At 41.4% G+C, this 27,144-nt stretch overlaps 1 protein-coding gene across 1 annotated transcript in view; it reads right to left on the reverse strand.

Annotated features, from left to right (window-relative positions):
• The window catches only part of LOC127579239 (sodium- and chloride-dependent GABA transporter ine-like), a 68,130-nt gene that overhangs the window by 13,479 nt on the left and 27,507 nt on the right, over positions 1-27,144 (reverse strand). The window contains exons 3-10 of the mRNA XM_052031870.1: positions 14,134-14,344; positions 10,486-10,618; positions 9,003-9,137; positions 7,436-7,539; positions 6,327-6,451; positions 4,237-4,349; positions 2,661-2,801; positions 409-508 (exon numbers count right to left, since the gene is read on the reverse strand). Coding sequence (XP_051887830.1) covers positions 409-508; positions 2,661-2,801; positions 4,237-4,349; positions 6,327-6,451; positions 7,436-7,539; positions 9,003-9,137; positions 10,486-10,618; positions 14,134-14,344 — 1,062 coding nt within the window. The remainder of the gene's footprint in view (positions 1-408; positions 509-2,660; positions 2,802-4,236; positions 4,350-6,326; positions 6,452-7,435; positions 7,540-9,002; positions 9,138-10,485; positions 10,619-14,133; positions 14,345-27,144) is intronic.

Below are 27,144 nucleotides of genomic sequence, written 5' to 3' on the forward strand. Positions count from 1 at the left end.
ACAGTTTCTGGTTGCCAAAAACAACATTGTGCTCTTCTCTTGTAATGAACAGCTCCCTACCATGGTACAAAGATCATACCTGGAGTTCAGCACATGCCCACATTTCTGGGATAGGAATAGCACAAAACCTGGCAATGCTGGAATATGCTTGAGAATTTTAATGTTTGGGCAGAAAGACACATTACTGGTTTAAGGTTCATTAGCAATTCATCTGCTGCCTTTGTACTAGGACAGTTCCCTAGCTTATCTGTGATAATGTAAGAGAGCTTTAGGCAGAGAGAAGGAACAGCAGGGCTAGAAAATGAAACTGGTTGAAGCTGAGGGCAAGAGCAGGACAAAATAGGAGAAAGAAAGGGGAGAGAACGGCAAAGGCTTATAAGTGTTGATAAAGCAAAATAAAGACTGTACCATAACACCAACAAATGGCGATGACTTCGAAGAAAGCCAGGAACATGAGAGACACTACGGCTGTGTAATGATCCATTAGTTGGAAGAAATAAATTCCACCCTTTAAAAAAAACACAAGAGTTAATTAATCATCTTTTGTTGTACAAAGACAAAGTTTAACTCACATTTCTAAAAGAATGTTGGCAATTTAACAGCTACTATACTATAAAAGCAAAATATCAGAAGATTGGAAATGTATGATATCCATCAACATCTGGAATGAGGGATAACTAGATCCAATAGCTCTGCCATGCAATTTTCAGTATTTATTGCTTCCAGCTTTAAGTCTGGTCAGTAATACAACAGTGAACATGGATCACAGTACAGCTGTTACCTACACCATCATTTTTGGAAAAACAATCAGAGTGAACTGTGGCACTGTAGCTGGGGTACAGGTACATTGAGTGCCAGGACAGAGTTAGAAAAACATGCAGGATTGAGGGCTTAATAAATAGAGGAAGAGTACAAAACCAAGGAGATTATTGTGAATTAAAAGACTGGTTCAGGCACAGCTGGAGTATAAGGCCCAATGTTGGCCATGCACTTCGGGAAGGAACCCGAGGGGAAAGTTTTCTTTTGTTTTTGCGCAGAGAGAGGTTGGTATCTGGAACATGGTGCCAGAGGTGGTGCTGAAATAAGATAAACATTTGGACAGGCATTTGAATGGGCAAGGTACAGAAGGATACAGACTTTATGTGGGCAAATAGGTGTACATGGTCAAAATGGTTGGCATAAACATGGTGGGCTGAAGGGCCTGTTTCTGTGCTGTACAACTCTATGAGTGTGAAGTAGAGACTGGCTGCCTGACCCAAGCCCATTGTGTTTATGTTAGGTCAGAACCTGCTGTGCCAGCCCAGGTCTGTTCTTCATCCAGGTCAGGGTAATGTTTCAGTACAGCCATGTGTGCACTCTGTCATTGATCAGAAGCAATGCCCATGCAGTACAGCAGGTCTTTGTCTTCCCACTATTCTGCAGAAGCTTCCAGGTTGGAGAGCATATGGAAAAAATTACATGTTCTCCAGCTTGGGACTGGCTGTGGTCAGGTTTTGTTTTATCATTATACTTGAGCAAACCTCTAAAGTACAACCCTTGGAGGAAGCTTAGGAAAAATGTATTGGAGTGATTCAAAGAGATTTCAGTTACTTGGATAAAAGGAATGGAGTAGTTCACCTTAGAGCAGAAGGTTTGAGAGATTTAACAGGGAGTTCAAAATCATGGAAGAGTCATGAACCAGCGGCATAGATTTAAGGACACTGGTAAACTGTTGGACAAAGTTTTTGCGCTGCCTGGAGATGCTGGTTGAATCAGGGCTTAAAAAAAATACTGGGTTGCAGATAAGATGGAGAATGGAAAAAATTGGATTAAATTTTTAAAAATTTTTTATTTACAGCGTGGTAACAGGCCCTTTAGTCCCAATGAGTCCACGCCACCCATTTTAAACCCCAAATTAACCTACCCGTATGTCTTCAGAATGTGGGAGGAAACCGGAGGAAACCCACGCAGACACGGGAGAACGTACAAACTCCTTACAGACGGCGACGGGAATTGAACCCCGATCGCTGGCGCTGTAATAGCGTCACGCTAACCGCTACGCTACCGTGCCGTACCGTACTCTTATAAAAATCCAACATTCGGTTGAAAGGCCAAATAGCCTTCTTTTCTTGTAACCATTCCATGGTCCCCCAAAATCTCTAAACAATCTGTGTAGTTTTTGAATCACAGAGTATAGATCTGATTTCTGGTCTGTGTGGAGTCATGTGAATCTGGCTTCATTTTCACAGCATCAAGCAATACATGCAAGATACTAACGTTAAATACAAACAGACGTGACACCTTGTTGTGTATCTACTTATTGGCCATTACTTTTTTTAAAAATCAAGTAATGGGTACAATGTTTAATCAATTTGCAAATCATCTTGACCACTTTACCAGCACATTATACTGATGTCAAAAAGTAAAATACTGCAGATGCTGGAAATCTGAAATAAAAACAAAATGCTGGAAATACTCAGCAGGTCATGCAGCATTTCTGGAGAGAGAGAAACAGAGTTAATGTTTCAGATGGATGACCATCATCTATTTCCAGCATTCTTGGTTTACACTAAACATTTACTGCTGCATGTGGATAAACAAAACAAAAATCCACACTCAACATTCAATCTCAATATTTATCCTGCACATTTGCTAAAATGATCTGGAAGAAAGAACTGTACCTCAGTGACATTGGGAATCCCAAGCAAAAAGGCTACAAAACAGACAGCAAGAACCACCATTTCCTTGCATCTAAAAAAACGAAGCAGGTTCTTTCCCCAACTGTCCATTAGACTGACCACCATCACCTCCACCATGGCAAACTGTGAAGAAAAATAAAGATTTATTAACAAAAAATGTCCAGGATCAAAAACATTCACAGCAAATCTGTTTACTGCAGGAAGAATCAGCACTACATTTACAAAACAGAAACATTTGCATTTCCACAGTACACCCAAAGCACTCAACAGTTTGAACTGTGGGCATTTTTGTAAATGGGAATGTCACTGCTAATTTTCAAACAGAAAGTGCCCATAGATAATAAGATGCCATAGCCAGGTATTTTTTTTTTGTTTTAAAGTGTTTGAAAGAAAATAGTGACCTGGTTACCACGGAATGACAGCCCCAGCTTGTCTTCAAATTTGGGACATGGGATCTCTTGGTTTAAAGTTTCATTGGTTAGATGGCTCCTCCAATTGTGCACTAGACTGGCAGCTTGGTTTTGATGCTCAGGTCTGTAGACTGGGGCATGAACCAAAACAGATTCAGAGCAAGAATGGGACCTGTTGATGCTCCAATGCTCATTGGTTAGATTGGAACACTGTTTACTTTGTCACAGCTCTACACACAGGTGAGAGTCTGCCGTTGAAGCAAACCCATAAACTCAAACAGGGAGACGGAGGGCAGTCAGTTGTCAAAGGTCACTGGCCCAAAATATCTCAGCTTCTCTCTCCACTGCTACCTGCCCTGCTGAATAACGTGTTTGAGAAGTGCTGAACAATGAATTCCAAAGTGACCTCCCTCCTCATTAGCCTGCAATTGTTTCTGACCATTCTCAGCAAGCTTAATGCCAGCAGTCAGCAGGGGAAGGCAAGCAGTAAACACTCACTATGGGTGCAGTGGGGCAGCCAGTAGAGCTGCTGCCTCACAACTCCAGCGACCTGGCTTCAATTCTGACTTCCAGTCTGGTCTGGGTGGAGTTTGCATGTTCAATCCATGACCACCTGGTTTCCCCCAGGTGCTCCAGTTTCCTCCCACATCCCAAAGTCATGTGGGTTGGTTAGTTAATTAGCTCCTGTAAATTGCCCTCAAGTGTGTAGGTGAGTGCCAGAATCTGCAGGGCTGGGGGTGGGGTAGAGAGTTGAAGGATACGTGGGGAGAATAAAACAGGATTTGTGTAGGATGAGAGTCAATGAGTGTTTGATGCTTGGAGTGGACTTGATGGGCTGAAGGGCCTGTTTCCATGCTGTGACTAAAAAAAACTGAATGCTGGTTTCTCACTCCCTTCCATATTAGAGGAAGATACACCAATTCCTGTCACAATCTATCCAGATCTGTACTGCTGCGCAGCAGAATCCGATGCTTCAGACCAGCCATCGTTCTGGAGCAACAGGGCTGCTTCAGTAACTGATGAAAGTAAACAGAGTTACAGGCACCCTGGTGCTGTCCAGCTGCACCCTTGATGCAGTCCCTCTCCCAGCCCTCCTTGTTCTGCCAACGCAGCTTCTCCTATCTGGCAGATTGTGTCTGGCTCCTTACCTGGCTATCCACTCCTAAGCAGAGGAGCATGAAGAAGAAGAAAGTGGCCCACATCGAGGCAATGGGCATGGTTACAAATGCTTCAGGGTAAACGACAAACACTAGTCCTGGGCCTGAGGGAGTCAATAAGACATGAATTAGTCAGGACATTGTACCACAGACATTCCCAAACACTTCCAACTCTTCTGGTAGCCCGATAATAACCCAAGTGCAGGAGCAGCCACTCCAGGCTGTCCCAGAATGAGTGGGGGAGCGGAGTTCAGTAATCCCAAGTCCAGCCCGAAGTGAGTTGGTCTGCCACGAAAGGCCAATACTGATCCCCAGACTGAGTTACCACACAGATGGCAACTGCACCCGACCCACAGCCTTGGAATTTGAATCTCTAATCAAACTACCAAAGCAAAAAACAATTTCATTGTTTCCTTATTTACAAGAATGTCCCTGGTTAATGAATGGGTTCCATTTTTACAGGAGTCCTTCAGTCAAATTTGTCCATAAGTCAGAAAGTATACAAGGATCACTTGATATGGTAACCATACCTCCACAGTACAGTAACAAATGGCATCAACAACACACAAGGCTGGTGAAAAAGAACACTTACTAAAAGTGAAGAGAGAGAGAGGAAACTAGTTCTGCAGTTCTTAGGAATTAATGCATGTACATACTGTACATCAGACTTTTAATATTTTGGGAGCTTGTTGATATAAAAGGGTGTCTGTAAGTCAGGTGTTCATAACCTGGGGATAGCCTGTACTCAACAATGTTTCAGGGAACAGCATAACTCACAAACTATTCACAACTTCTCCTCAAAGAATATTATTCAACTCATTACTAAGTGCAAGGACTGAAATGGGAACAAGTGCTAGTATTTTCACTGGTGTTTCAACCAGTGTAGGACTGGCATTTCCCAACACCTGCCTATCTGCATTTACAATGGGCCAGAGATTGAACTAACATTGGTTGTATAAGATTCAGGGATTTAATAAAGGACAAGAGATCAGAATTCCTTATTTTATAGAGATTTACTTTCAGTTGAGGTTGAGAGATTATAGCAACCTAATGTAACAGCTACAATACTCTCTCTCCCCAACTACAGTGACCTTGAGGCCGAGAGGTCTTATTTTTAAATTAAAATCCTGCCAACCTTTACCAGCTGCAAATGGAGATTCCCCCCTGATCCTACATTAAGGTTCACACTCCCTCCTCCCTTGGCCTGACCGGCAAGAAGTTAGCCCAACTACCCCTGGGTTTTTGTCTGTCCAGTATCTACATTAGCTCTTTGATCCAATTACCATGTTACAAAGTCACAATCTGGGTTACATTCCAGGTGGGAAAACACAATTTCAATAGTTGCAATGGGGTTACACTTTCAAACACCAGCTCCAAGACTTTTCCTCCCTACTTTCTCCTTCTAATGGAACAAATTGCTGTCTTTATACAATTTTTGTGAGATGATCCAAGTCCACCACATTATTGCTACTGATGAAGTAACATTCTGAAAACAAACCAGACCTCGCAGATATTGATTGGAGTTATTCTCTGTTTACATAAAGTGCTCATTTATTGGTTTTTAAGCTGACAGACTTTTAACCATTTTGCATTTTCAAAAGCTTTGGGGAATATTTTGGGGCCCTGTGATTTCTGTCTTATGAATTTTACAATTTTCATGGATAGTCAAGAAGCAGAGGGAGTCAGCAATAGTTAGAGTCATACAGCACAGAAACAGGCCACTCAGCCCATCTATTTCATGCCGGCCTGGTTTTCTGCCTAGTCCCATCTACCTGCAACTGGACCATAGCCCTCCATACCTCTCTCATCCATGCACCTATCTAAACTTCTCTTAAAACCTCTCATACCCCTCAGTTGGTCTTAATAAATACACATCTCTCTTCTCACACCTTGTACATTTCCAAAGCCTTTAGTTCTCATGGTAGACTGGAATATTAAATTGTCATCAGTTTTGACTTCAACCCCCAAATACTGTAGAGCTATCCAGCCTCATTAATGTACATGCAGTTTGTCACCAATTTTGATGCAGATGAAGCTCCACTAGCAACCTAACACCCAGGGCTGATCAAAAGGAGACTCACCATCAGTGGCAATGTTCTCAACAGGCAGCTTGTGCAGGTAGCTCATGTATCCAATGGCAGAGAAAATCACCAATCCTGCAAAGATACTTGTGACCGAGTTTATCACTGCAACAACAACTGTGTCCCTGGAGAACAAAGAGTACACTCATAATATATGCATAATAGAAACCGAGCAAAAATAATTTCCGATCTGTTTGTTATATGCAGAGCTGGTGATTGAAGTCACAGGTTATAACGAGTCACTGTTGGGCAAGTCTTAAAGGTCCTCACAAGCTGCTATCCCTAAAATTGAGTTCCCTATGGTACCTTTACCAAACTCTTTTGTTCTTCAACACCATTGAATCTCTGCCCAATTATTGTATATTCCCTCGTCTTGTTGCACTTCTCTAATTGTATGCCCTGATACCTCTTTGGATCGAATTAGATCCATCGCATTTCTACCCAAGTGACCTTGCAGCCTGAAAGCACACATCACCAGGCTCAAGGACAGCTTCTATCCCACTGTCATAAGACTATTGAATGGTCCCCTAGTATGATGAGAGACTCTTGACCTCACAATCTACCTCGTTATGACTTTGCACCTTATTGTCTGCCTACACTGCACTTTCTCTGTAACTGTAACACTTCATTCTGCATTCTGTTATTGTTTTCCCTTGTACTACCTCAATGCACTGTTGTAATGAAGTGACCTGTGTGGATGGCATGCAAAACAAAGTTTTTCACTGTACCTCAGTACATGTGACAATAATAAACCAATTTATTTACCAAGTTTAGTTTTCCTCCTCACTGTCAAACACTGCCTCTTTTCTTCATTAGCTGTGCTTTTGAACATCCTTGTGTGCACAATCCCTTACATAATTGCAAGTTACTTTCTTTATAAAGCACTTAAAAATATTTAATCCTGCTGTCCTCCGAGATGGAGTTCCTGCAGTGCCAGCAGGTGCTTACTACTTGACCCAGCTTCGTTTGTGAATCCCTCACAAACAAAGCTGAAAGCAGTGTTTTTCTTCTTTCATCATGTTTCACGGCGAGGTCTGCTGGTGTCCTTAACATACAAATGCTACCATTTCTTAAATAATAAAACACGGTTCAGAAATCCAGTTCCTTACTTGAGGATGTTGTTATTAAACTTGTTGTAACTGGCCAAAGACAACATGCTGCCAAACCCAATTCCAAGCGAGTTAAAAATCTGTGCAGCAGCATTCACCCATACCTGGGGCAAGAATACACACATTTAAGAATGACACTTAAATATAGCAAGATACCGTTGATATGTGATCTATGGTGAGAGTTGATAGAATTTGAGCATCAGTCACCAATCATTGGCAAAATATTGCAGATGCTGAAAATCTGTAGAACATTGACCTGAAACATTAACATCGTTTCTCTCTCTTCTTGATCCACTAAGCAAGCGTAGAAAATAAGATCAGGCCATTTGGCCTTTCGAGCCTGCACCACTATTCATTGTGATCATGGCTGATCCTCTTTCTCAATATCATATTCCCTGCATTCCCTGATGTCTTTTCTAGACATTCATCTACTTCCTGCTTAAATATATTCAGTGACATGGCCTCTGCAGTCCTATTTGGCTAATCCAACATTACCTCCCTCTGAGTGAAATATCTCTTCATCTCCAGTCATCCTGAGACAGTGACTGCTCATTCGAGATCTCTCTCTCGCACCCCCCCCCCCCCCACTCCTCAAGACTGACCCCATCCAGAGGGAATATTCCCTACATCATGTCAAATCTTACCAGTATTTTGTAAACTTCAAGGAGATGCCTCTGCTCTAAACTCAAGTGCGTGCGGGCCTGGTCAACCCATCCTCTCCTCATACAAAAGCCCTGCCATACCACCGAATTTCCAGGCACAAATTATTTCAATACTAAAACCAGTATTTTCACTTGATATCACTCTCTGGTTAGAAAATTAAGCCTAGTCAGAACTGTTTAACGTGCATTATAAATAGTCCTGTTTCTTGATCTGTTCATTTCCTTACTACCTAATAACACGAGCTGGACACCACTTTTGCCTTTTACATCCAACTTTCCTCCCTCAGGGGTGGAAGGTGCCCACAGTCCAATCCATCTGTGTCAAAGGGCAGCACAAGGATGCAATAAGCAGTGCTCCTCATAGCTCCGGTGACCAGGTTCGTTCCTTCCTGTGTGGAGTTTGCACGTTCTCCCAGTCACCATTTTTCCTCTGGATGCTCCAATTTCCTCCCACATCCCAAATATACTCTTGCTGCTATAGTAAATTACTCATAATGTTGGGTACGAAGGAGAGAGTCGGAACCGAGAATGAGAATAGGATTAGCTCTGTGAGCTGGCATAGACTTGATGGACTGAATGGCCTCATTCTATGCTGTAAGGAAATACTGTATATATAATTAAAAAAAAGAAAGGCAGTCTTCTACTGGTGCTGCCATTTTAAAACTTCGACATTGTCCGAATCAGGTTAGGCACCATTTTTCCACACTCCCCTCCTCCTCACAACCTTGGGGAAAAAAATCTGCCAACTTGTTTAAATAATCAGAATTGGGGCCACATGCTTTTTAGAAGGACGCGTGAAGGACAGTTTACTTTTTAAAATCACAGAACTGAGGCGAACCAGTGGACAACTACAGTGCTTTCCAATGTCCTCCCAATCAAAACCCAGTGATTGTTCTGGTAGGCACCTGGACTTCCAGTAGTTTGCTCCAGTTGGGTGTGAGGAAGAAGAGGATTCCATCCTTGGCTCCTGGTAGTTGGACATTGTTGATCAGCAGGATCATTAAGATGAGGTATGGGAAAATAGCTGTAAAATACACCACCTGGGAAGACAGAGAACAAGAGGTTGGTCCCATTTGGGTACAACCTGATTCAGAACAGGATTCGACTCAGACAAACACTTATTGCCTTTTTGCAATATTCCTGACAATTAGATTTAGCTGGATGATTGGCTCTTTCCCCAGTGTGCAAAATTGTGCTCTGCCTGAATATGTGGGTGTTCAATGACTAAAACAAATTGTTCACAGTCTATCATCCTGCCACATAGGGTTCTTCTAAACCCAGTTATTCCTGCATAAGGGAGGAGATGGTAGCTGGAAGACAGCCAAATCCCAGAGTGGGAGAAGGAAAACAAAAGACTAAGACCACCTGCTCTCCCGAAAGGACCAGCAGTTTATTCAACAAGCAGCCGTGTCAGGAACACCAGGACGTGCCCACAATCAGTGTTTCAGTTTGTGCCGAGCTAGCTGCAGGAGGAAAGGGCACTGGTGGGTCTGAACCCAGTGTCAAAAATGTACGCAGGGAAGCTAACTGATGATGCTGCTTCTTCAAGGCCAATTCCCATCCCAGCAAGGACCTTCAGACGTGGCTTGGAACTCTCTTGACACAAAGCTGAAGATTGTCCAGAAGATGGGACAGCTGCTTTGTTGAGATGAGTCACCCATTTCTTCCAGGTGAGCCCTCCCAGTCGCACAGCACTCAACCATGGCCCACTCAGGAGAAAGCTTAGAGTTAGCGGACTAGGAGGTTAAGCAGGTAATGTAGCTGGTACAGCGGATGCACCCGATGTTAAGAAGTAGGTTGATGGTTTGGAGGTAAACAGGGAGATGGGAAATAATTTTTCCTGAAAAACCACTTTAGATGAATATTGTTTTACAAAGTGAACATCATTACCAATACATTATGCTGATTTCTGTGTAAGTTTGAAATATTTGGAGGTTGAACAATTTAAAGAAAAAAAAATGCAACTTTCTGCCTTAAGTGGGAAGTGGGAAGCAGGAAGAAACTTTGACATTAGGTGACTGCAAGTGGTGGGTCAGTGTCAAGTTAGTGACCGTTATAGTAATGGATTTGTAGCAGGAGTTCCAAAAACACTAAGAGCTAAGAACTGTTATTCAGGAAAAGTATAACTATTTTTTAGTTCCAACATAAACTGACCTGTAAAATACTATATTTATCTCTGTGCTGTTCAAGCCCTTGTTTATCTAACTGGGATGGAATGGAAATGCTGGTCACACAGTATAGTCAAGTTAAATGTGGAAGGAGTCTCGCTCATCTGGCATTCAAATAGATGGCCACTATTTTTAGTAAAATATTGACTTGCAAGCTTTTAAATTGGCATAAAAGTCTGAAACAATTCCCTTCAGCACTATATCGTCAGCTTCTTCTCACCTTTCCAGTTGACTTAACTCCTTTGAATATACAGAAATAAACAATGATCCAAGCTAAGATAAGGAGGCCAAATAGGTTCCATCGGATGCTGCCAAGCTCTTCAATGCCATTACTCATCTCCAGCAACCTGTAACTGTTTAAAGAGTGAACTTGTAGAGTTTTTATTTACTTCAATAACATTTATTTTAATATTTGACAACATGTTTGCTTTGATAGGAAGTTGTCCAATGAACTGCCAAGCCCTATCAGAAACAGGATAGGAAGTTGTGTCACATGCAGTATTATCTTGGAAATGTAAGAGTTACAACAGATTGAACTTTAAGGTGTGATGACAGCAATGTCAAAACAACTCTCAGAGAGCAATGCCACTTTAATTCTGTATCGTAATCCCACTCTAACCTCTTGGTGGCCTCCTGTACCTTTAGAATGAGGGTCAATGCAAGCTTGTGGAACAACACCCTATCTTCTGTCTCAGCACCTTGTATCCTGAAGGATGCAATATTGAATTCTCCCACTTTAGGTTACTCACTCCCTTTCTGTCTGCAACAGAACTGGCCACTTCTGCCAGTCATTCATCTGTGACTTTAGCTCAGCCCTTCCCAATCCTCTCCTGCTGGGCATGTCCCACAATCCTATCAGTAACACATAACAGCAACAGAAGCAGAACCTGTTTCTAAATGCCATGTCAACCCATTTAGTGTCATCCCTGTAGGAACATTCCTCTTTTTCTACCAAACCCTCCCGCATCTTCTCTGCGACTGAAAAATAATTCCCAGTTCTAACAAGGGTCTGAGAACCGAAATATTAACTGTTTTTCTTTTCACACAGATGCTGCCTGACCTGCTGAGTGCTTCCAACATTTTCTGTTTGTACTGAGAGCAAGTTGATGTTGCCCATCTGCTTGGACGTGATCTGGGGGGAGTTAAGGAGAAAGTACGCATTCAAAAGGATGCATCCTTACAGTCCATGTCACAGGACTTTCTTTTCCCATTGGAAAATTACCTCTGGAGACAATTTCTTTGTGTACTAGAATGCCAATGAATAGGTACAGCGGGTAATAACGATTATATCTGACAAACCCGGTCACAAGTGCTGCTGGATTTGGACAAATGATATCAGGAGTGATAAACAATCTGCTGGAGGAACTCAGCGGGTCGAGCAGCATCTGTGGGAGGAAAGGAACTGTCGACGTTTCGTGTCAAGACCCTGCATCAGGACTGAGAGTGTAGAGGCAAGATAGCCAGTATAAAGAGGGGAAAGGCGAGTGGTGAGACAGGAGTCCAAGGCGATTGGTGGACTGAGGAGGGGTGTAAGATGACGGGCAGGTTGTGCCTGGTAGGGGAGAGGAGCAGCGGTGGAGTTGGCAGAGAGTGGCAATTGAATGATAGATGCAGGCAGAGAAAGAGGAAAAAAAATTGAGAGACAGATGGAGCAAGGAAGGCGGGAGGAGGGGAGATTGGAGACAGCTGCTGGAGGGAGATGAGCAGGAACTCAAAGGGCTACCAGTGCGTGCCGTGGGTGGGTGAAACCAGGAGAGGTAGAGGCTCACCTTCCTATGGTCTAATGCATAGTAGTTCATTAATTACTGCTTTTGAACTTCAAACATTGGCAAGGAGATCATATCTAAAGGCAGAAGTAATGTGCATATAAAACCATTACTACTGGTTTCCAGATGGAATTGCAATGGCTTTGGAATTCCTGAATACTTATGGAAGCCTCCTTAAATTGCAATGGTCCAGTAAAATTTGGGTGTCTACAGACTAGTATTAGTTTTCCAAACGGTTACTTACCGCATTCTATTCTCACAGAAATCACTGACTTGTCTGGATATAACCCCTGCATGTCTTAGGCAACAGAAATTTCTGTGTTGTCAAAAAACATCTGGGTTTCTGCCTCAATGACTGAAAGTTCACAAAACTTAAGGAGACATGATTGCTGAATAACCACTAGGTGGCACAATAGTCAGTTTGCTCACCTCACCCCCCCACCATCTCCCTTCCAGCAAGGATACATGTTTATTGAGCCAAACACTTCCAAGGAACATTAACTTGAGGGACATCTGTCAGGATTAATTGGTTTGAAAGGGTTGTGAAATCATGGTAGGATTTGTAAACAAAAGTGAGAAATTTAAAAATCAGTATTATGCTTAATTAGGAATCAGAATAAGTTATGGTGATGGATAGGTGGGACGATGGAAATCTGAACATGGGAAGCGAAGTTTTGAAGGGGAATGAGGAAGGTCAGTTAGGAGTGTATTGGAATGTCAGGTTTTGAGGTTACAAGGGTACAGATGAGCTGAGGCAGGGTGGAGTTGTGTGATATTATAGAACTGGAAATAGAAATGGTAACATAAACAAAATTTGACCAAAGTAGGAGAATAACAACATTTGGAATCCCAGAAGATACCTGGTAGCCAAAGTGGAAGTTCATGTAATTATAGGTAACTTTTTGGCCTGCTTAGGAAATTGGCCAAGCAACAGGAGAGCAGGGACAATGACCTGGTACTCCAATTAGCAAAGAGTAACTGGTGGTGTCCTACAAGGATTATAGATGACATTGTAACTGCCTACAGTATTTATAAATAACTTAATATGATGGGATAGAGTCAGATTTGCAAATTTGCAAACCACACAATGATAGTAAATTTTAAAGCTATGAGAGATTACATGGCTGGCCAAAACTTCAGCTAACAGATTTCAATGCAGGGAAATGTAGGTTATCCACTTTGGATTTAAAGGAAAACCTGGAAACAAATTGTAAGCTGTCCAACTGTCCATGTACATTGATAATTAAAATGCCATACACAGGCACAGTAAAAAAAACTCCTTCGCTTCTCACTATGCCTTAGTGCCCTGTACTGTTCAGAGTCCTCTTGTATGATCTTATTAGGGTGAGGTATAGGTGTGACACCTAGTGTTTAGACATTTAAAGGCCAACATTCCATTAGCCTTTCTGGTTATTAAAATGTCATGCACGAAAAATAATCAAGGTAGGTAGGAAGGAATATAATAAATTAGAAAATACTAACTGCTGTTGATTCTAGATTAATTGTTAACTTTAAATTGGAGATTGATAACCAAGTTATTATGACACCAAGGCAGGTGTATGGATTAAGGTCACAGATCTATCACTACCTCACTGAATGATGGAAGCAGTGCAAGGGTCTGAATTCCCTGTCCCTCTTAAACTCCTACATAAAGCTGGTACAACCACAACTTGCAAGTATGAATCCAACGCAAAACAGTGATCAGGTAGTCATGGAAGTGGGAAATTGTTCTGGAGATTTACCATTCCATAACCTTCCTAACATCCACAATGCTACTCTTTGGAGTCAAGTGTTAAGGAGAAGCCAGATAGAAAGGAAAAAGTGAAGAAACAGAATCATCACTGATGTCTTGTCCAAACATCCTGATTTGGGGGAAAATAACAATGCAGGTCGAGACAAAAGCTGGTGCTTTGGCTGCAGGTGTTTGGAAGGGGTGAAGGAAAAGGAAGAACAGAAAGAGGAAACAAAGGTCACTCACACGTTGGGTATTTATTGAGCAGTTATGTAATTATGAAAAGCACAGCCAAAGCTGGAAATGTACCTTCTAGCATATTCAACCAGTTCCTTATTTTCCTACTTTGACATTTCTTTGTTGTACTTACTCAAAGAATTGTTGACTGGCAGATTTGAGGTGGGTGGCATTCCCAGGAAATCCAGCAGAGCAATTTTCCACGATGTTCCATGTATTGTTGCAGCTTTGCCAGGGTAATGTCGACCGAAAGGAGTTGAAGAGGTAGTACAGAGCCCAGGTGATAATAACATTGTAATAAGTACAGAGCAAGAATGAAATGACAACCGTTGCCATGCCGACACCTGCACAGCATCAAAGAGAAGGTTATTAACACAAGAATGGCACGTGGCATTCAGCACGATTGACATTTGTGCCTCTAACTGAGGCAAGGGGAGCTCAAAGTTCCAATACGAAGTCTTGCTCATGGATGAAAACCAACTTCATTAACCATTTGAGGACGGCAGTAGCTGCTCTGCACCTAAATGTTGTTATTAGTGAAAACCCATACAGGTAACAAATGCTCCAAATAAAAACTCTTACAGCTCTTCCTCCCCCCACTCACCCAAGGTGGACGTTGGGAATAAAATAATTTATATAATACTTTTGAAATGTCCAATTGGCGTTCTTCTGTAATGCTCAACTCACTCTTGCCCAAAGTAAGCCTGTTCAGAGGTTTTCTACTGATATATCGAGGTATAAGGAAGTGGCTAATTGTAAACACACACAGGAGAGAAATTTTTGGAGTCTATTCAAGTTATTATCATGGGTGAATGTTTCCGATCAGTCCAACTGCACTGTGCATTTGGATCAGTTCCAAATCTTAAAAGTTTGGCTCAATTAGATCACAAAACAGACACTGGATTACTGCACATGTTCAGCCACATCTAAATGGCCTTTTTTTGTATATTGTATAGCAAACCTGTCAGAGGTAGAGCAAGGGTCAAATGAAGCATCACTGAATGATACCACTAGTAAATGAAGACTCAAATACATGCAAGACCCAAATGCATCATGCATAATCCTCCACAAACCAATGAACTCTGCCGATACAACAGTAGAACAGGATCATGTTCTTCCATGTATTTTTCTACAGGGTATGTAAAAATCTGCTGAATCATCGTTGCTTGAGAAAATAGACGTGGGCTTTCCTCTTGAACTATTACATTGTTGATGACACTCCCACAATGTCGATGAGACCAGAATTCTGGAATTCTCCAACCACAAACAAACTAAGAACATAGCTCCAAGTCAGAATGGTGTGTGTCTTCGGCATCAGGTGCATGGGAATACAATCTCCAGGGCCTTCTCAGTGCTGCAGGTATCCAGTGGATAATGCATAATGCAGTCAAGCTACAATGGAAGTGGACAGATTTAGAGTTTGCACTAACATGTTGGATTCTGAGGACGAAGACGTTCTTGAAGGATCCCTTAATCAACTTGGTTACTTAATCAACCACCATCATACATGGCTTAGAGGAAGGGTCACAGATTTGCAGCTTGGTCAGTTGGTTGCAGGACTGGTTAGTTCTGTCACATTGATCTCTCAGTGCCTGTTATCCCTGAACATCCACAGTCTTCTACATTCTTTATTGAACTTGAGTCCAAATTTTGTTTAATGGAAATGAAGGAATGATTAATTTACAGCAGGTCCTGCTTTAGGGTCCACTGCCAAGTTCTTAGATCAGCCCCTTGTATCCTACTATGCATAGCGGCAATGCCACGTGACATGGAGAGAGTCCTTCATCAAAAGACGAGACTTCATTTCAGGGAGCACTGACAGATTATTTACATGTACCAATGTTGACAAGGCCAACATCTACAACAGGCAGATTGAGGAAGATTTCCAATAGGTTATTACTTCTTTGCAAGCAAAACCTAGCAGCTATGACCTCCAGGATTCAGCTGGATCAGCCAGTGCTGATTATGACTGAAAAATAATAATAAAGTATAAAGGAGTGCTGATATATTTCCAAGATAGCACACCAGGAATGTGTAACAATGAGAGACAAATCATCGTCAATAATGACGAGTCTCCGATTTAATCCAGGTCATTGGTTCTTAAAACAGATCTCTCCAGAGGACAAAGATCGGCTGATCAGTTGGCCAATTTTAAATTTCCTTTGATCTGCTCGATTCCACTTCAATTAGCTTTTGGCACATTTTCTTATCAAGAGCATCTTGCTGTCATTGTAGCTGAGATATAATAATTTAGATTGTCTACAGAACATTCTATAAACTGACAAGAGCGCTTACAGCTCACTACAAGATTCCTTCTTGGTTGACTAGCATCAGGCATTCAAACCCAGTGAGATGGCCCATCTTAGCTTTGCTATAACCTGAAGTCTTTGAGGGCCTCAGCATCAGAATCCTAAATCACAACTAATCTAGCAGATCCTTTGAGATGTACCCTTGATGGAAGGGTTTTCCCACGTGATCACTACGCTGCAGTCATGGCACACATTCAGTAAGATGTTATTACTAACCATCATACCATACTTCGTTACAACACAGGAGGACAGTTGGACCATTAAGTCCACGCAATCCCATTCCCTCTCTAATTTCCCTGCAGGCCATTTTCTCTTAGATGTTAATCATAGACCAGCCCATCCTCTCCTGCCACTGATTCACACTGGGATAATTTAGGGCATTCAATTAGTGTACCAACTTGTATAATTTTGAGATGTGGAAGGAAATTGGAACACCTGAAGGAACCTGCAAGGTCACAGGGAGAACCTGCAAACTCCACACAGAGAGCACTAGAGGTTAGGACTGAACCTAGCTCACTAGAGCTGTGTGACTGCTGTATGACCTGCAGCACTATTTCAATTTTGCCACCAGCTAAATTCCTCTTTTACTCAGTGATGCCATGAAACCTGACAGATAGCAGCCTCAAGTTGTCTGTCGTTCACTTGGAATCCATCGCAATGCTAGAGGCATCTTGCAGTAAGCACTGCTCGATCTCAGTAATACTGGGGAGTGTATAAGGTTTTCCAGGGAGAGGTTAGAACAGGACTTTCATCTACTTCTGACCAATAGAGAGGTAAAATTCCAAGAGATGGTTTGTTGTTGTTTAGGGGGTCCTCCTCTAAGTTACAAAGGGTCAAAACAGCGAACAAAAATACCTAAACAAGCACCTTGGGTGACAGGTTTTGGCTGTAGCTGGCACTAATTGCACAATATGCAGTTCATCCTGAAGCATGGGGAAATGATTAACCAGTGGATGGAGGGCCTTTATTTGCAGATGGTTCCTCTCCTTAGTTAGGAAATTCCCTGGGATCTGGAGCCAATGTTAAGGTATTCCATGGCCCATCCACATCCGAATGCCCTTCAGTCCAGATGAGCTCAGTAGCTTTGATTATCTGAATGCATTAAAGTAACACTCACAAAGCTCCCAACTTTGACAGCAGTCCACTTAAGTTACGAGGGAGGGAATGCAGAGCCAACTCACAAGAGTATGCCTCAAAAAAGCCCCAATACACAAATCACAGTTCAGTGGTCTTATTATTCTTTCTAGCAGATAAACAGATTGTATTGCTAAATTACTTTCAGGGCACAATTAAGAATCAGGTACATTGGTGTGAGACAAAAGGTCAGGGAAGGATGGCTAGCTTCTTTCCAAAAGGACAGTAAAGAAACATTTGGGTTTTTAAAAATCACCAGATGTCATTCTGAGAATTCAGAAAAACTATGTTCAATGGATCGAGTAAAAGAGAAACAAAATTAGGCATCCAGTGCTCTGGTATTAAGGCTGGATCTTAAATTCAAGCTTCATTGTAGTCAAACGTCAAGCTGGTAGCTCCAAAGAATTCAAGGCATAAAAGGAAACACTTGTTCTCACGTTTACAATAGATCCAAATCAGATACACCAGAGCTCTCCAAACGATATCCATCGACAATGCCCCAAAATAGAGGAGAAACACTCAGATTTTCATCCTTACTTCCACCCTCCTGGTGGCCCATCAGTGTCTCCTACCTAGTTGCTCGGAGTTGCATCTATTTTTGCAGCCTATTTCTCAGTGTCCTTTATCCTTTCTCTGAGGTTTCCCCTATTCACGATTGAAAATCATATGTATCTCCACCAGCTCCTTCAGTCTCTCTCAGCAGAGTCTGTTGTGACCATTGTATTCCATGCTAGCAGCCTGCTTACTGCCTCTCATCATTCCCAACACCAAGATAACCATTTCATCTCTTCCTTATTCCAAGGTGTGGCGGGAGCTTCCATCACATCCATCTTCATTCTTTCTTACACTGCTCCTGTCACTTGAGCTCATTTCCCCTGCAGACCCTTGGGCACCTTCCCACACTTGGCCATCAAAACCATTACATGAACATGCTCCAGTCTAGTACACTGACTGGGTGCAGGGTGGGGGGGTTAAACATGGGAACACCCAAGCAAGGTTTGAAGACCACTTTGCTTAACTTTTCACTTGGATTCTGACCCACCCAAAGCCCACTACTGCAACTCTACCTTGTTCCCACTCCAGATTTCAGTCTATTCTTTTGTATTGCTCAATCAAATTCAAAGATTAGCTCTCTCCAATGACCAGTAATATTGGTCTGAACATGGAAGAAAAATGTCACACCTTAACTTTATTACAAACTTTCCATTCATATTCTACCCCTCTTCTTTTTGAAGCTATGGTTGAGATAAGCTTTCTACAGCCTAATTGCATTGGCAATGCTTTTGAGGATTAGCAACGTAAATTAGTAAGGACATCCAGTCTTGGCTTCTGGGTGATGTCCTTCCCTTGCCATCTGCTCAATTCATCTGAAATAAAAGGCAAATACTACAAGCAATAATTTTTGGATAAGCCAAAACAGAAACTGAGCATTTTGAACTTAGTACTCAAAGGGTTAAATATCAAATGAAACAAAATTTACAAACGAAATAATTTCTGTTTCTTTCCTCAGTCTTGGGATTTTGCTTATTTAGAAGTATTTTAAGATAGCCAGCCTCCCATATACCAAAATAAGGCACAGAGCAATTAGCAGTTTTCAGATTTAAATAAGTGTCTGCTCAACTGATGTAAATATTAACCCCTCCCATTTACCAAATAGTGGCATAAAGATTCAGTTATAAGCACAGCTTCCTCTTTCATTTTACAGCAAGGAAATTCTGGATGAGAAACAGAAATATTTCCAATAAGCACTTAATAAAAATCTAATTGCCGAGATCTAATGAAGTCCTTGAAGCTCTGCTATTCATTATCAGGAAATGGATTCTAAGCCATTCCAAACACAAACAGGAAGAAACAACATTTGCTGAAGTTGCAGTCTGGGTCCAGGTGATTCTTGTATCCAACCTCCTTTCCTAAAATATGTTGAGACCCTGCCCTGATAAAATTTGGCAGCTGTAATGGTACATTAGAGAGAGCGAGAGAGAGCCAATCATTAAACTGCAATGGAAGTCACAAAAATCCACCAGCACAATGCAAACAAGAAAGTAAAGTACAAGTATGTACTCTTTCAATAAAGAGACATTTCAAAAAGAAAAATTAACAAATGAAAACAAACATCAAACGTATTCAACAGCATATAAATCAGCTAAACCATCAGGAAATCACAGTTAGTGTCATAAATCAAAGAATAACTCCATGATGCCACTCAATATTTAAGACAAAATACATTAAAGTATAAACAAGTCTAGGATTAATTTAGAAAGTCTGATTATTAAGAAACAATTCAAAAGCAAGGCCAAGATGACCTCTGGACAGAATGGCTTTGTTGCAGCATTTCCCCCACACATTCAATAGTAAGTCTACACATTTGTAACAGCCTTTAGTGGTAACAGACTCCCATGAGATTTGCTGGTGTCAACAAGATAAATTTATCTTTAGAATACCTTTCTGCTAAATGGTGTTTATGGCAAAGAATCAAGAAAATACAAATACCTCTCAATACCAAATATACCTGTCAGGAAACTAACCAAAAAATGATGTGGGAACTAGAAATAGCTCTCTCTGAGCTGTCAATGCATGATTAAAATGGACAAACAAGAATTTGTATCTAAAGATTAGCTATCAATGAAATTGTAATATATGGAGGTCAAATGACAAAGTAATAGCTACTGTCCTTATTTTTCCCCCCTCGCCCAAGTGACATTTGTTTGAGAACAATTTGCTAAGTAGCATTAGATGGAAAAGATAAATATTTCACATTTATCACTGCTTCACCTTGAAATTTCTCATACTAGGCGTGGAGTCAACACCCTTGAAACCAGCAAGGTCTACAGCAAGCAATGACAGCTAGTTGACTGCATTACATCAGGCCAGAACTTTCCATCATGTGGCAAGTACTTGTTGTGGACCCATTGGCAAATGCCATCCCAATCTTAAATGGCAAGGTCCTGTGCAGAGCAACAGGTTGCACAATGTGATGTTGTTAACATTGTAGGGGATGGACCTTGGGGAAGGAACACAGACTCTGCACTAAAAAATAGAAGGAAAAACACATCCAGAGCCTGCTCAACCACATTCTCAATCTCAACTGGCTGACAAACCTATCCAAGGACATAGAACAGTACAGCACAGGAACAGGCCCTTTGGCCCATGATGTTGTGCCGAACTAACTAAATCAGTAATCAAATGCCCAACTAAATTAATTCCTTCTGCCTACACAATGTCCACATCCCTCCATTTCCTGCACATTCATGTGCCTATCTAAGAGCCTTTTGAACACCTCTATCATATCTGCTTCCACCACCACCCTCGGCAGCACATTCCAGGTACCCACCACTCTCTGTGTATAAAAAATTTGCCCTGCACATCTCCTTTGAACTTACCCCCTCTCACCTGAAATGCATGCACTCTGGCTTTAGACGTTTCAACTCTGGGAAAAAGATACCAGCTGTCTACTCTACCTATGCCTCTCATAACCTTATAAACCTCTATCAGATCTCCCCTCAGCCTCCACCGCTCCAAAGAAAACAACCCAAGTTTGTCCAACCTCTCTTAATCGCACATGCTCTCTAATCCAGGCAGCATCCTGGTAAACCTCTTCTGCACCCTCTCCAAAGCCTCTTGAATGTTTCTGAATGTCCATTCAAAAGCTATTTAAAAATTACATTTATTATGTAATTAAACATAAAAGAATGTAATTGCTTAAAAACCATTAAAAGCATCGACAGAACTCAACTAATTCAAAAATGTGAAGTCACCAAGCTTTGTCCTTTGCTGCCATTCTTTTCCATTGACAGAGAGCTGATTCCCCCATCTTAGTGCTGGGGAATTCCATGAGGAATCCAACACTGAAGCACAGTCAGCAATACCCCAGGGAATGAGAGGCCGGCATGTTTAAGACAATTGGGTGGGATTCCGAAATATAACAGTGTTTACACAGAGAAGTATCAGGAGTTTTATGCAACACAACAGCTATATCCCCCAGTACATTCTGCTCAGTTCCAGAGAATTCTGCTGTACATTTGAACTCAACTCTCATCCCAAATTCTTCCTGCTGATTGAGTTGTTATAATGAGAAGTCTAAACTACGTTAAGGCATTTGGGTTGAACAAGTGGCCAAATTTGTTCTGAAACAGCTCGCTGGTTACAGGGTATCCAGAATAAGGCACTCACAGAGAAATTAAAATCTGTTAGATGCAATGCACACACTCAAATGTATTTATGCACAAACTACCACAACCAAAAACCAAAAGAATGCTTCACCAAAACTGCTTTCAGTAACTTACCATCTTCTGAGTTTAAAGGCAGATTTAAATTTCTTGTAAGTATTCCTAGAGACAGATGCAAAGACTTCTGTCGAATGCCTTTTTAACAAGTCATACTTTGTGTTCAACTTAAAGGGATCTGAAAGCTTTCCTACATTAGGTTACGAACCAACTGGAAAAGCTGCCAAAAACGATATTAAAAAAAAACATCTGCAGAGCCCTGGATCTCAAAAGATGGCATCCATGTGCAGTTAAAACTAAAAAAGGAAGAAGTGGAGATGGCAATGGGGAGGCTTACAGGAGTGAAATAGGTCGGCTGGTTGAGTGGTGTTGCAACAACATCCTCGCACTCAACGTCAGCAAAACCCAAGGAACTGATCGTGGACTTCAGGGAGGGGAAGTTGGGAAAACACACACCAGTCCTCATTGAGGGTTCAGTGGTGGAAAGGGTGAGCAGCTTCAAGTTCTTGACCATCAACACCTCAGAGGATCTATTGTGGGCCCAACACATTGATGCAATAACGAAGGCGGCATGCCAGCGGCTCTACTTTGTTAAGAATTTGAGGAGATTTGATACGTCACCAAAGACTTATAAATTTCTATAGATGTGCGGTGGAGAGCATTCTGACTGGTTGCATCACAAACTGGTATGGAGTCTCCAATGCATAGGATTGCAAGAGGCTGCAGAGGGTTGTAGACTCAGCCAGCTCCATCATGGGCACAACCCTCCCCACCATCGAGGACATCTTCAAGAGGCGGCGCCTCAGGAAGGCGGCATCCATTAAGGACCTTCACCATCTGGGCCATGCCCCCTTCTCATTATTACCATCCACGAGGAGGTACAGGAGCTGGAAGACCCAAACTCAACTATTCAGGAACAGCTTCTTCCCCTCCGTCATCAGATTTATGAATGATCCATGAACACTATCTCATTATTCATTTCTTTTGCACTATTTTTGTAATTTATAGATTTTTGTCTTTGCACCATACTGCTGCCACAAAACAACAAATTTCACGTCATATGTCAGTGATAATAAATCTGATTCTAAATCTTATCCTGACATGACCACCTGGCTTCAACTGGAGGAACCAATAGGAAAAGTAGATTACACAGCTCTGATCAGTGATATGAACTTCACTTGATATCACAAGGGAGCAAGGAGGGGAAAGAAGGATAATAACCACTTTTAAGCCCGAATTCCCAATCCTCCTTGAAGTGCATGAATGCAGGCTTCAGTTTATTGTGAGTACTTATCTTGAAGGCAACTGAAAGTGTTCAGCTGTTTTCCTGACATATTACGATCTAAGTGGAAGGGATACAACAAAGATACTAAAATCTTAAGAAAAAAACACCACTTGCAGATTTCAGATATTGAAAGAAACAAACGTTAAATTTTCTTTTTTTTTTGAAAAAAGGGGGGAAATGCTGTTCCAAAGTCAATCCCACACAAGAGTTTGAGGCATTGAATAATGCAGATTGGGTGTTAACTTCTGAAACACAAAATCCTGTTTCAACTTCAGCATTCTTTAAAGATTTTTTAAAGATTTGACTTAAAATGCTTTAACCCAGAAGTAGGACATTTCACCATTTCACTTGAGACATTACTTAAACATGAGATTTTTAACAATCAGGGTAATGTTTTCTCTTCTGCTCTGTCCCACTTCTTCAAAGAAAGACACACACCCTTGAACCTGTTCCTGTCCCTTCCAGCAATCAAAGCTACAGACCAGAGAACTGATTAGCGTCATGTGGTAGTCACAGCGATATCTCAAATAGTTGGGTAACAGCCTTTGTCCTGGATCAATGCCATAATAATGCTATACATGATTTCATCATATCCCGAGATAAATGGGCTATGACACAACACCATGTAGTCGAATTGTTGAAAGTTACACCTAGTTGTTAAACTGGGTTACAGCTCAGATAATCAAATATTCTAAGTTACACTGGGCTTGAGGATCAGCAACAAACAAGAGCTTATTAATTCAGTACAGTCTCCTTGGTGTCTAGTCTCTTTGGAAAACTTTAGCAATAAACAGAAATAAATGGGAATTTTTAAAAAAATGAAAAGATCTACAACACTATAAATATTGGCTAATTCCACCCAAAAACAATGGAGACTTGAGGGAAGTTTGAAACTGGTCATGGAAGATTCAGCGGGGTGAGTGAATAGTGGCAGCCAATGGTCACAGACTGAACAAAGTGGGGTGTAATATTCATTCCACATGGCAAGTTACAGACCCCAGGAACAGCTGCAATAGAACAAATGAGGACAGAAATGACAAAATTGGATGCAGATGAAACAGTGCAGGTATTTCATAACAAATGGAGAGCTAGGAGAAGAACATCAATAAGTGTTTTTAAGATAAATGAGCTCCAGCAATAAAAGTTTGCATTGTGGTCACACTTGGAACTGGTTGAAAATTTTTACTGGATAATACTATGAATGACCAAACAATTTTCATGTGCTAGAATGAATGGAAAATACCCACAGCTGACTAGATCTCATCCCTTCTGACCCCAGAATCTGCTAGCTGCTCCTCAGAGCATTAACATCCACCCAAACAGGCAGACGGAATCTCAGTTGAACACTTCAGTCTTTTATGAATGTAGCAAGAATTCAGCCCTGTAGTGCACATCAGCTGACATTACACACCAATATTCTGGGATGCATGCTCCAAGTCAGGAGATAATCGATTGACTAAGAAAAGCTGACTCTACATAACATGCCTTAGCTACAAAATAATTGTAATGTGCAAGATTTATACACATAATGCCTCAATACAAAAATGTGCAGCCAAGAAAGCACTGCTCCTGCATAGGACAAGTCCTATATGCTTGTTTATGTTGTTTACTACACAGTATCTGAAGTTTAAACATGACAGTCACCAATACTATAATGGAAGAGATAATGAAACACTGTGTCGTAGGATTGATCAGAAATAAAATATTACACTTCTTTCTGGTGTTGAGATACAGCCCTCTTAATGAAAAGCTTCCAGGAAATCAATCAGCAACAGTACTTTTGATTTATTAAACTCCAGCCAATTGCATTTTTGATTGATTATAGGAATTAATTGCATCAATTTTGGTATTTTGTTTCAAGAAGTGCAGTTCTATAGGACAAGTTAACATTGAAGAATGAGCTCAATAAACCTGGTAATTAACAACACAACTAGGAGAAGAATTACAGGTAAAATTTAAAGTGATGAAAGGAGTGTCTTTGGCACTGCAAACAGAAAAACATTAATATTATATTGGTGCCACTCAGCCTAGCTGTTAGATAACATGGGTCCAGAGCAAAACTGCCCAATTCAGCAGAAAATGCAACTTCACAGAAATACTACAGGATCACTAGTACAGAATATTGTGGGACATTGGCACAAATTTGTTTAAAGCTGAATCAAAGCATTTTTATTGGACCAAAGTTTATTGAGCTACATTTCAGAGTATTACCGGCACTGCGTGTCTAAAGAGAGAAAATGGACTGTTTTTAAGTGTCAACATTCTTTATCTCATTACCTCTTTAAGAGGAAAACCTTCCAAATTGTTGTCAGTATACATTGTATCTTTTGTTTGCAGACAACCATCAACGTACAAAACACTTAGTTTAGTGAGGCTCAAAATTTAAAAACCTGGCTGTGACAAAAAGGTGTTCGGTTAATTTTACATATTTCACTGATTGATAAATGAGGATTCTCTCTCCCTTGTATGTATAATTAACACTATGCCTTTATGCCCAAAGAGCATGAGAATACCATTTAGGAAATATAAACAATTATGACACATATAAATGACGATCCATAGTGTATTTAATTATGTTGGATCAATGTCCTTCCTCTTGCATCAGGCTCTAGATCTGTCTGCCTGCTGCATTGGACAGGCCACGTCATTCACATGTCTGGCACCAGGCTCCTGAAACAGGCACCCCATTCTGAAGGCACAAGAGACTGCAGAAGCTATAATCTGGAGCAAAAAAACAAACTGCTGGAGAAACTTGGTGGGTCAGGCAGCATGTGTTGGGGGGGGGGGGGGGGGGGGGCGGGAAGGCAGTGCTGACATTTCAGGTTGGGATTCCATCTGCACTCTGTCAGAAGAGGAGATTACCAAGTATGCAGAGAGAGAGAGAGAGAGAGAAAACAAAAAAATCAAGGATGTACTCAAGACATCCTTCCCCATTGACTCTTGGGAATCCCTGGCCCAAGATTGTTCAAAAGTGGAGAAAGCGCATTCAGGGTGGAATTGAGAGCCTTTTAAGGCCTTGCATCTGGATTGCACAGAGACTCTGCTTAAGTGGCAGATCGAACAAGCCACCTCACAATCCAACTACCCACCCACCAGCAGCCCCGTGTGAGGAAGAGTTTACAGTTCCCATGACGGCCACATCAGCCATCTCAGAACCTACAAAAATGTAGTGGAAGTAGGCAGTCCCTTGGGATTGAGGATAATTTACGAAGGTGGCACCCACTCACCTCAGCCAAGCCCAAAGCCTGCAACCTAGCCCAGAATCCATGGACCTCTTCCAGAAAACTTTGGGAGAACATGCAAACTCCACCCACCACCCCCCCACCTACTAGCTGGTGTGCCAGAGCCCCCTCCACAGAACTGGAATGAAAGCAGGTTATCCTCAACCCTGAAGGACTCCACACAAAACCATAGCAACAAAAAAATGCCAGGTAGGAACTCAACCCAAGCCATTATTTCGCATTTCTCAGTTGTGTGAATAAACTCTCATTGAACAGGCTGCCAAACCAGTCAACAATGTGGGTGCAGAACTGTGTCCCTGTGGCTGTGATCGGTGACAGGGGGAGGGAAGGAGAGGATACAGAATTTGACAGTTGTTAAATATTGGTTATTAATCAAAAACAAGCATTTTTAAAATTCTAGGTCATTAAGATAAAATGTACAGTAACCTTTTTAATTGCGTAGTCTTGCTACCAGTTAACAACCACATTCACGAATCATGGAATGTGGAAACCACAACTCGTTCTCAAGCAAAGAACATTAAAAAAAACAAGGCACTCATCCAGATCTGCTGATGTGCACTGCAGTCACATAACTTGCAGAGTCTAATTTTTTTCTACAGATTTGCAATTATGAAACAGCTTCACACTGTCCTCCCCCTTTATGCAACCTACATGATCTACATGTGAAAACTACCACTTTGATTTTGTTTATACTATACTGACCCTAAGAAGCTCACCACTGACTTTCCTGGAGAGAGACTGACCCCCATTATCAGTATGTCAATTATTTGTCTGAAAGGCAAGTTTAAAATTAACCATGTAATTCAATGTAAAAAAGCTTCAAGCATAACTTTCAGTGGAGTAACTATTCCTTATTTTTAGCCTTTCTGTGGAAGGGTGCTGGGAATAGACAATTTCCACTCCAAAATGCTTTGATCCAATGTACAAGAGATTACCGAAATACTCAGTGAA

The sequence above is a fragment of the Pristis pectinata genome, chromosome 17 (assembly GCF_009764475.1).
Source record: "Pristis pectinata isolate sPriPec2 chromosome 17, sPriPec2.1.pri, whole genome shotgun sequence".
NCBI lineage: Eukaryota > Metazoa > Chordata > Chondrichthyes > Rhinopristiformes > Pristidae > Pristis > Pristis pectinata.